This window comes from Rutidosis leptorrhynchoides, chromosome 1 (genome assembly GCF_046630445.1).
Source record: "Rutidosis leptorrhynchoides isolate AG116_Rl617_1_P2 chromosome 1, CSIRO_AGI_Rlap_v1, whole genome shotgun sequence".
NCBI lineage: Eukaryota > Viridiplantae > Streptophyta > Magnoliopsida > Asterales > Asteraceae > Rutidosis > Rutidosis leptorrhynchoides.
In genome coordinates, this window is record NC_092333.1 from 680,814,028 (window position 1) to 680,826,091 (window position 12,064).

The 12,064-nt window shown below is 30.6% G+C and overlaps 1 protein-coding gene across 1 annotated transcript in view; it reads left to right on the forward strand.

Moving 5' to 3' along the window:
* The window catches only part of LOC139851891 (uncharacterized), a 28,524-nt gene extending 16,664 nt beyond the window's left edge, over positions 1-11,860 (forward strand). Inside the window, exons 2-5 of the mRNA XM_071841092.1 lie at positions 9,335-10,403; positions 10,446-10,646; positions 10,784-10,885; positions 10,998-11,860. Of these exons, the coding sequence (XP_071697193.1) occupies positions 9,335-10,403; positions 10,446-10,646; positions 10,784-10,885; positions 10,998-11,860 (2,235 nt within the window). The remainder of the gene's footprint in view (positions 1-9,334; positions 10,404-10,445; positions 10,647-10,783; positions 10,886-10,997) is intronic.
* Positions 11,861-12,064: the final 204 nt, after the last annotated feature.

Below are 12,064 nucleotides of genomic sequence, written 5' to 3' on the forward strand. Positions count from 1 at the left end.
ACGCCAGTTTTTAGGACTAGCTGGTTACTACAGAAGGTTAATCCAAGACTTTTCCAGAATAGCAAAACCCTTGACTGCATTAACGCATAAAGGGAGGAAATTTGAATGGAAGGATGAACAAGAGAAAGCGTTTCAGTTATTGAAGAAAAAGCTAACTACGGCACCTATATTGTAATTGCCTGAAGGGAATGATGATTTTGTGATTTATTGTGACGCATCAAAGCAAGGTCTCGGTTGTGTATTAATGCAACGAACGAAGGTGATTGCTTATGCGTCTAGACAATTGAAGATTCATGAGCAAAATTATACGACGCATGATTTGGAATTAGGCGCGGTTATTTTTGCATTAAAGACTTGGAGGCACTACTTATATGGGGTCAAAAGTATTATATATACCGACCACAAAAGTGTTCAACACATATTTAATCAGAAACAACTGAATATGAGGCAGCGTAGGTGGATTGAATTATTGAATGATTACGACTTTGAGATTCGTTACCACCCGGGGAAGGCAAATGTGGTAGCCGATGCCTTGAGCAGGAAGGACAGAGAACCCATTCGAGTAAAATCTATGAATATAATGATTCATAATAACCTTACTACTCAAATAAAGGAGGCGCAACAAGGAGTTTTAAAAGAGGGAAATTTAAAGGATGAAATACCCAAAGGATCGGAGCAGCATCTTAATATTCGGGAAGACGGAACCCGGTATAGGGCTGAAAGGATTTGGGTACCAAAATTTGGAGATATGAGAGAAATGGTACTTAGATAAGCTCATAAAACCAGATACTCAATACATCCTGGAACGGGGAAGATGTACAAGGATCTCAAGAAACATTTTTGGTGGCCGGGTATGAAAGCCGATGTTGCTAAATACATAGGAGAATGTTTGACGTGTTCTAAGGTCAAAGCTGAGCATCAGAAACCATCAGGTCTACTTCAACAACCCGAAATCCCAGAATGGAAATGGGAAAACATTACCATGGATTTCATCACTAAATTGCCAAGGACCGCAAGTGGTTTTGATACTATTTGGGTAATAGTTGATCGTCTCACCAAATCAGCACACTTCCTGCCAATAAGAGAAGATGACAAGATGGAGAAGTTAGCACGACTGTATTTGAAGGAAGTCATCTCCAGACATGGAATACCAATCTCTATTATCTCTGATAGGGATGGCAGATTTATTTCAAGATTCTGGCAGACATTACAGCAAGCATTAGGAACTCGTCTAGACATGAGTACTGCCTATCATCCACAAACTGATGGGCAGAGCGAAAGTACGATACAAACGCTTGAAGACATGCTACGAACATGTGTTATTGATTTCGGAAACAGTTGGGATCGACATCTACCGTTAGCAGAATTTTCCTACAACAACAGCTACCATTCAAGCATTGAGATGGCGCCGTTTGAAGCACTTTATGGTAGAAAGTGCAGGTCTCCGATTTGTTGGAGTGAAGTGGGGGATAGACAGATTACGGGTCCGGAGATTATACAAGAAACTACCGAGAAGATCATCCAAATTCAATAACGGTTGAAAACCGCCCAAAGTCGACAAAAGAGCTACGCAGACATTAAAAGAAAAGATATAGAATTTGAAATTGGAGAGATGGTCATGCTTAAAGTTGCACCTTGGAAAGGCGTTGTTCGATTTGGTAAACGAGGGAAATTAAATCCAAGGTATATTGGACCATTCAAGATTATTGATCGTGTCGGACCAGTAGCTTACCGACTTGAGTTACCTCAATAACTCGTGGCTGTACATAACACTTTCCACGTATCAAATTTGAAGAAATGTTTTGCTAAAGAAGATCTCACTATTCCGTTAGATGAAATCCAAATCAACGAAAAACTCCAATTCATCGAAGAACCCGTCAAAATAATGGATCGTGAGGTTAAAAGACTTAAGCAAAATAAGATACCAATTGTTAAGGTTCGATGGAATGCTCGTAGAGGACCCGAGTTCACCTGGGAGCGTAAAGATCAGATGAAGAAGAAATACCCGCATCTATTTCCAGAAGATTCGTCAACACCTCCAACTGCTTAAAATTTCGGGACGAAATTTATTTAACAGGTAGGTACTGTAGTGACCCGAACTTTTCCATGTTTATATATATATTAAATGAAATGGTTATTTACATGATTAAGTGTTTCCAACATGTTAAGCAATCAAACTTGTTAAGACTTGATTAATTGAAATAGGTTTCATATAGACAATTGACCAACCAAGTTGACCGGTGATTCACGAACGTTAAAACTTGTAAAAACTATACGATGACATATATATGGTTATATATATAGTTAACATGATTTTATTATAAGTATGTATCTCATTAGGTATTTTAACAATGAGTTATATACATAAAAATGAGACTATTAATTTAAGAAACTCGAAAACGATATATATAACGATTATCGTTATAACAACGTCTTACTAGGTACATATGAATCATATTAAGATATTGATACACTTGGTTAATTATGTTAAATGATAAGTAAATATATTATTAAGTGTATTAACAATGAAATACATATGTAAAAATAAGACTACTAACTTAATGATTTCGAAACGAGACATATATGTAACGATTATCGTTGTAACGACATTTAACTGTATATACATCATACTAAGATATATTATATATCATAATATCATGATAATATAACAATTTAACATCCCATTTGTTATAATAAACAATGGGTTAACAACATTCAACAAGATCGTTAACCTAAAGGTTTCAAAACAACATTTACATGTAACGACTAACGATGACTTAACGACTCAGTTAAAATGTATATACATGTAGTGTTTTAATATGTATTTATACACTTTTGAAAGACTTCAATACACTTATCAAAATACTTCTACTTAACAAAAATGCTTACAATTACATCCTCGTTCAGTTTCATCAACAATTCTACTCGTATGCACCCGTATTCGTACTCGTACAATACACAGCTTTTAGATGTATGTACTATTGGTATATACACTCCATTGATTAGCTCTTAGCAGCCCATGTGAGTCACCTAACACATGTAGGAACCATCATTTGGCAACTAGCATGAAATATCTCATAAAATTACAAAAATATGAGTAATCATTCATGACTTATTTACATGAAAACAAAATTACATATCCTTTATATCTAATCCATACACCAACGACCAAAAACACCTACAAACACTTTCATTCTTCAATTTTCTTCATCTAATTGATCTCTCTCAAGTTCTATCTTCAAGTTCTAAGTGTTCTTCATAAATTCTACAAGTTCTAGTTACATAAAATCAAGAATACTTTCAAGTTTGCTAGCTCACTTTCAATCTTGTAAGGTGATCATTCAACCTCAAGAAATCTTTGTTTCTTACAGTAGGTTATCATTATAATATAAAGTAATAATCATATTCAAACTTTGGTTCAATTTCTATAACTATAACAATCTTATTTCAAGTGATGATCTTACTTGAACTTGTTTTCGTGTCATGATTCTGCTTCAAGAACTTCGAGCCATCCAAGGATCCATTGAAGCTAGATCCATTTTTCTCTTTTCCAGTAGGTTTATCCAAGGAACTTAAGGTAGTAATGATGTTCATAACATCATTCGATTCATACATATAAAGCTATCTTATTCGAAGGTTTAAACTTGTAATCACTAGAACATAGTTTAGTTAATTCTAAACTTGTTCGCAAATCAAAGTTAATCCTTCTAACTTGACTTTTAAAATCAACTAAACACATGTTCTATATCTATATTATATGCTAACTTAATGATTTAAAACCTGGAAACACGAAAAACACCGTAAAACCGGATTTACGCCGTCGTAGTAACACCGCGGGCTGTTTTGGGTTAGTTAATTAAAAACTATGATAAACTTTGATTTAAAAGTTGTTATTCTGAGAAAATGATTTTTATTATGAACATGAAACTATATCCAAAAATTATGGTTAAACTCAAAGTGGAAGTATGTTTTCTAAAATGGTCATCTAGACGTCGTTCTTTCGACTGAAATGACTACTTTTACAAAAACGACTTGTAACTCATTTTTCCGACTATAAACCTATACTTTTTCTATTTAGATTCATAAAATAGAGTTCAATATGAAACCATAGCAATTTGATTCACTCAAAACGGATTTAAAATTAAGAAGTTATGGGTAAAACAAGATTGGATAATTTTTCTCATTTTAGCTACGTAAAAATTGGTAACAAATCTATTCCAACCATAACTTAATCAACTTGTATTGTATATTATGTAATCTTGAGATACCATAGACACGTATACAATGTTTCGACCTATCATGTCGACACATCTATATATATTTCGGAACAACCATAGACACTCTATATGTGAATGTTGGAGTTAGCTATACAGGGTTGAGGTTGATTCCAAAAAATATATAGTTTGAGTTGTGATCAATACTGAGATACGTATACACTGGGTCGTGGATTGATTCAAAATAATATTTATCGATTTATTTCTGTACATCTAACTGTGGACAACTAGTTGTAGGTTACTAACGAGGACAGCTGACTTAATAAACTTAAAACATCAAAATATATTAAAAGTGTTGTAAATATATTTTGAACATACTTTGATATATATATATATATATATATATATATATATATATATATATATATATATATATATATATATATATATATATATATATATATATATATATATATATTGTTATAGGTTCGTGAATCAACAGTGGCCAAGTCTTACTTCCCGGCGAAGTAAAAATCTTTAAAAGTGAGTTATAGTCCCACTTTTAAAATCTAATATTTTTAGGATGAGAATACATGCAGGTTTTATAAATGATTTACAAAATAGACACAAGTACGTGAAACTACATTCTATGGTTGAGTTATCGAAATTGAATATGCCCCTTTTTATTAAGTCTGGTAATCTAAGAATTAGGGAACAGACACCCTAATTGACGTGAATCCTAAAGATAGATCTATTGGGCCTAACAAATCCCATCCAAAGTACCGGATGCTTTAGTACTTTGAAATTTATATCATATCCGAAGGGTATCCCGGAATGATGGGGATATTCTTATATATGCATCTTGTTAATGTCGGTTACCAGGTGTTCACCATATGAATGATTTTTATCTCTATGTATGGGAAGTGTATTGAAATATGAAATCTTGTGGTCTATTATTATGATTTGATATATATAGGTTAAACCTATAACTCACCAACATTTTGTTGACGTTTTAAGCATGTTTATTCTCAGGTGATTATTAAGAGCTTCCGATGTCGCATACTTAAATAAGGACGAGATTTGGAGTCCATGCTTGTATGATATTGTGTAAAAACTGCATTCAAGAAACTTATTTTGTTGTAACATACTTGTATTGTAAACCATTATGAATGCAGTCTTTGAAAAACGTTTCATATAGAGGTCAAAACCTCGCAACGAAATCAATTAATATGGAACGTTTTTAATCAATAAGAACGGGACATTTCAGCAACAACGAATGGGGTTTGTTAGGCCCAAAAGATCTATCTTTAGGATTCGCGTCAATTAGTGGACTGGTTCACTAATTCTTAGGCTACCAAGCAAAAAGCGGCATATTCGGCTTCGATCATTCAACCAAATAATGTAGTTTCGATTACTTGTTTCTATTTCGTTAAATATTTATAAAAGCGCATGTATTCTCAGTCCCAAAAATATATATTGCAAAAGCATTTAAAAATGGAGTAATGAAAACTCACCAGACTGTATTTCGTAGTAAAAATACATATGACGTCATTGAACAAGTGTAAGGTTGGCCTCAGATTCACGAACCTAAATTAATTATATATATTTATATGTTGGTCAATATCTGTCTAACAATTTAGGTCAAGTCGTAGTGTATCACAATCCTAATGCTCGAGATTATTATGCAAAAGTCAACAAAAGTCAATTTGACTCAAAATGATTTCCAAAATTTATACATGTGTATTATATAAGTTAAATATAGACATTTTATATATTTAAATATATATAACAGATTTTATTAGTGTAAATAATACAAGTCCTTTATTAATAATGAAAATTTATTTTAAATTTAAATATGATAAAAATATACTTTTATATATCTTAAGTAATAAAATTTATAAAGTTCACTTAGTATCATAATAATATAATTATATGAATTATGAATGTAATTATATTACATGTAGTAAAAATATCTTTGTATCACATATTTATTTGATAAAATAATATTGATAATAATAATAATAAAAATAATAATAATAATAATAATAATAATAATAATATTTATAATAATAATAAGTAAAAGTTGTATTATTTTGTAATAATAATAATTTTTATTATTCTACTAATAATAACAATATTTATATTTATAATGTTTGTAATAAAATAATAATTCTAATCATGATAACGATACTTTTTAATATTAACTCTAATAATAATAATATTTTATAAAATAATAATTCTATTTAAAAATTGATAATTTTTAATAATAATAATACTAAAATGATAATAAAAATGATATTTTATAACAAAGATGATATTCTATCAAAATGATAATTTTAATAAAAATGCTAGTTTTAATATTAATGATGCTTTTAATAACGATAAAATAATAACTTGATAGTTTTGATAAAAATATTAATTATTTTAATAATATTAATAATAATAATAATAATAATAATAATAATAATAATAATAATAATAATAATAATAATATTGATTATTAAATAATAATAATAATAATAATAATAATAATAACAATAACGATACTGACGACGATAACGATAACGATAACGATAACGATAATCATTTTAACAATAATGCTATAAAATTATAGATATATCAATTGATGATATCTTTTAATCCGTTCATCAAAACCATACTATATCTAAATGAAAAGTTTATAGTATTTCGCCAGCTTTCCAACAACATGCATATCATATACCTTATCTCAATCGCATATGTATTTAATTCATGAACTATCATAAAGTATATAATAACAATAATAAGCATACAAGCATGCATAATCATTTCTACTCGAGCACTAGTCAGGGATACACTATTAAATTATAAAAGTTAAGTTATGAGTGCTCACGTATCAATATTGAGATTCAATATTGCAGGAAGGTACGTACATGCAACGGAGATGATAAACACTAGTTTGACTCACGAGCAAAACCCCCGAACCATACCCATAACCTCCATAGCTATAACCCATAATTTTCTTAGCTCTATCCCGCTCATAAAACCCGTTTTGAAAACATGCGAGCAGAACCTCGTCGTAGTATTTTATGTAATAATAATACTAATAACAATTCTAATTTCTAATACTACTAATAATAATAATCTAATTAATCACAATAATAATAATAATAATAATAATAATAATAATAATAATAATAATAATAATAATAATAATAATAATATAATAATAATAATAATAATAATAATAATAATAATAATAATAATAATAATAATAATAATAATAATAATAATAATAATAATAATAATAATAATAAATATGTATATAGATAGAGAGTAAAGAGATTGAGAGGAAAACAGATACTGAACTCGGCCAGAAACATTCGAGCTTTATAGGACTTGGCCTCTTTTCTCCTTCCATGCGATCGCATGGGATCACAGGTATAAATCCATGTGATCGCATGGACACCCTGTCCAGCACTCAATGCGTTTTGATTTCTTCTTCTGACAGTTTATATAATAATATATATATAATATATTTAATATATATAATTATTTATATAATATATAATATTTATAGGTATAGTTACCTTGTAAAATTATTTCCGATGATTCAGACATTGTCACTCGACTAAAGTCCTAGTTCCGGTTTTTCAAACGAAGTTTCGTACGCTAAGAAAACTTGCACTTTTCGTTTTGTGACTCGTACCTTTATCAAAATATATACTTAAGTAAATGAAAAACTATCCCACTCAAAATATAACTTATTCATTCGAGTGTTTTGGTCATTTACGTTCTTAAATCAAAGTCTCGTTATTTTTCAAAGTATGTTTTTAAATCAAAACGTTATATATCAAGGTTTAGTTTATCATTTTGTAAAATATACATGTACATATATATTTAGAAATATAAATTTATATATATATATATATATATATATATATATATATATATATATATATATATATATATATATATATATATATATATATATATATATATATATATATATATATATATATATATATTATGAATATTTATTAAATAATATAATATTTAGTTTTTCAAATACTAATTATATTTCAAAGTATAATTTAAGATCGTTTACTTAATCGAAAATATTATATCATATAACGTTTACGCTTTAAAACTTAATTTAATATAATTCCTTTATGCGCCAACGTTTATTTTAATTTCCTTAAACTTTCTAAATAATATATCTTAATATCAATCGAATCAAATAACAAGTGTTACTATTGTTTACTTAACTATTTTGAAATCATATTTATTTAATATACATAAACACGTCTTAAGTACACGTTGCAAGTTATATATAACAATTAATATTCTGACTTACGTTATTTAAACAAAGACATTTTAATAAACAAATTCTATTATATCGAAAAACGTTTTCGCATGTTTGAAAAAAGATCAATCAAGTATTATGAAATTCAATTCTCCACTAACTTTTGTCTAACACTCAATAAGTGACACTTTGTTCTCACATGTAAATTACTTTACCATTTATTCCGAATACCGTTAAAAGAAAAGGTTTCCTAATTCAAAGTGGACCTCTCAATAGAGACCCTTAATCATAACACAATGTATCTGATAAATCAATCATTTGATATTATCTTCTAATTTTGTCGATAAACTTATATTGAAACAAATACGTTCATATAAAGTATTATACATCTAATACTTTGTTACGTTTTCAATTAACAAGTATATATTGTATATACATATCTATATACACATAATTGTTCGTGAATCGTCAGGCATGGTCAAAGATATTTGATTACATGAATATAGTTTCAATATTTTCGAGACTCAATATTATAGACTTTTCTTATCGTGTCGGAAACATATCAAGATTAGGTTTAAATTTGATCGGAAATTTCCGGGTCATCACAATTATGATCGACAAAAACTCAATTGATTTTGATTTGGGGTTTTTTTTAACAGTAGACGATACGTGATATTTTTATAGAAAATAAATGTAAATTTGTCGGGTTAACACAATTGCTTAGATGGTTAGGATGTTGCTTGGTAGGGAGGAGGTCGTGGGTTCTAGTCCCTTTTCCAACTTTTTACATTCTTAATTATTAATAATGTATTAACTTTTTCAATGTTGCTTGTAGATGGACCGGAATACTTGGATGTACGAGATAGGTCGCGTGACCTCTGAGTTTATGGATAGTGTTGATGAATTTATTACAGTTGCCGAAACTGATCAACTAGAAAAAGGAAACATCACAATTAGTTGTCCTTGTAAGAAATTCAAAAATGCACAGTGGTATGCTGATTCAACCGATATCAAAAATCATCTAACTACACACGGATTTATGAGAGGGTACACATGTTGGTCTTTTCATGGTGAGTCATTAGCTGACCTTAACCCGTCTGTTTCGAATAACGATACTGATAATGAAGAAGATTCATACAATAGTGATAATAATGTTAATTTTGATGACATGTTTGACGATTTGGATATGGAGGATAATGTTGCTGATAAGTATCATGACATATTACAACAACTATTTGTTGACGCTGAAAAACCTTTATATACCGGTTGTATGAATTTTACAAAACTTTTTGCTTTGATACAACTGGTTAACTTAAAATCAAACAATGGTTGGAGCGACACAACTTTCACTAGCCTGTTACAGTTGTTGAACAAAATGCTACCAGAAGGTAATGAGTTGCCGGTTTCAACATACCAAGCAAAGAAATTAATGTGCCCAATGGGATTGGAAATACATAGAATACATGCTTGTCCAAATGATTGTATGTTATACATGAATGAAGACAAAGACCTTCATCAATGTAAGGTATGTGTTACATCTAGGTATAAACGTGGAAAACCAACTGATAATGTTGATAGTGATGTGTCGAAAAATGGACCTCCTGCAAAATTATTGTGGTACTTGCCTATCATACCAAGATTAAAGAGATTATTTGTGAATGAGAAAGATGCAAAATTATTATGTTGGCATGCTGAAGATCGTAAAAATTATGGAAAAATGCGACACGTGGCCGATTCACTTCAATGGAAAAATTTTGATAAAGATTTTGAAGAATTTGGGGATGAGATACGTAATATAAGGTTCGGACTCAGTTCAGATGGAATTAATCCTTTCAGAGATTTGAGTAGCCATCACAGCACGTGGCCTATTCTTCTATGCATTTATAACCTACCGCCTTGGCTATGTATGAAAAGAAAATACATAATGATGTCTCTTTTGATTTAAGGCCCAAAGCAACCTGGAAACAACATTGATGTTTATTTGCAACCATTAGTTGATGAAATGATGGAATTATGGAGTACCGACATACACGTTTATGATGCATACAAGAAAGAATACTTCCAACTACGGGCAATGCTTTTTTGCACCATTAATGATTTTACTGCTTATGGTAGTTTGTCTGGATATAGTACGAAGGGAAAAAAAGGCATGTCCTATTTGTGAGGAAAATACTCACTCGATATGGCTCACAAATTGTAAGTAACCGGCATTTATGGGGCATTAGAGAGAGCTTGCTGAGAATCACCCGTATCGTAAAAGTCGATTTATTTGATGGTACTATAGAGGATAGAAAACTACCACCACCATTGGATGGAGAAACTACACTCTCCAAAGTTGCTAATATAAATGTTGTGTTGGGAAAGAAAGGTTTTGGTCCTACCAAAGGTATTTGGAAGAAAAAGTCTATTTTGGAAATTACCCTACTGGAAGCATTTACGAGTCCGCCATTGTCTTGATGTTATGCATATTGAGAAAAATGTTTGTGAAAGTTTGATAGGGTTACTGTTGAACATTCCTGGAAAAACAAAAGATGGAATTAAAGTTAGAAGGGACATGGAATTAATGAATATCAGACCAGAGCTACAACCTAAAGATATTTATGGAAGGTCCACCAAGTTTCTTCCTCCGGCCTGTTATACTATGTCGAAGGTCGAGAAAACTAAATTTTATCAATGTTTACATGGTATTAAGGTTCCATCAGGATACTCTGCTAACATTAGGAAGTTGGTTTCGATGAAAGATTTGAAGTTACTTGGTATGAAGTCACATGATTGTCATGTACTAATGACCCAGATGATTCCTATCGCACTTCGTGAAATTCTACCCAACCGTATTCGACACACAATAACAAAACTATGCTTATTTTTCAACATGATTCATTCAAAGATGATTGATCCTGATGTGCTGGATGAATATCAAAGAGATATCATACTTACTCTTTGCGAACTCGAGATGTACTTTCCACCTTCTATCTTTGATGTCATGGTTCATTTGGTATCTCATATTGTAGGAGAAATAAAGGCATGTGGTCCAGTTTTCTTACGGTATATGCATCCATTTGAAAGATATATAGGTATCTTGAAAGGTTATGTAAGGAACCTTAATCGACCAGAAGGCAGTATCGTTGAAGGATATGCATCCGAAGAGGTGATCGAATTCTGCACAAACTATATGGATGGGTTTAAAAGTGTCGGGATTCCACAAAGTCGTCATGAAGGAAGACTATCAGGTCAAGGGACACTTGGGCGCAAGACGGGCTATTCAAATGTTGCTGCTTATCAAGAGGCACATTTTAATGTCTTACAACACACTACATCTATTGATCCGTTCATACAAGAACACATGTCGTTCTTGAGATAACAAAACCCTAAAAAGAGTGCAAAGTGGTTGGCAAATCAACATAAAAAAACTTTTTCAGAATGGTTGAAAGACAAAGTTAGGAGGACACTTCCAAATATTGATAAAACGGTCGAAGCTTTAGGATTCATCCCTAAACATGTGTTCCAATATCAAGGATATGACATAAATGGGTATACCTTTTACACTAAAGCTCAAGATAAGAAG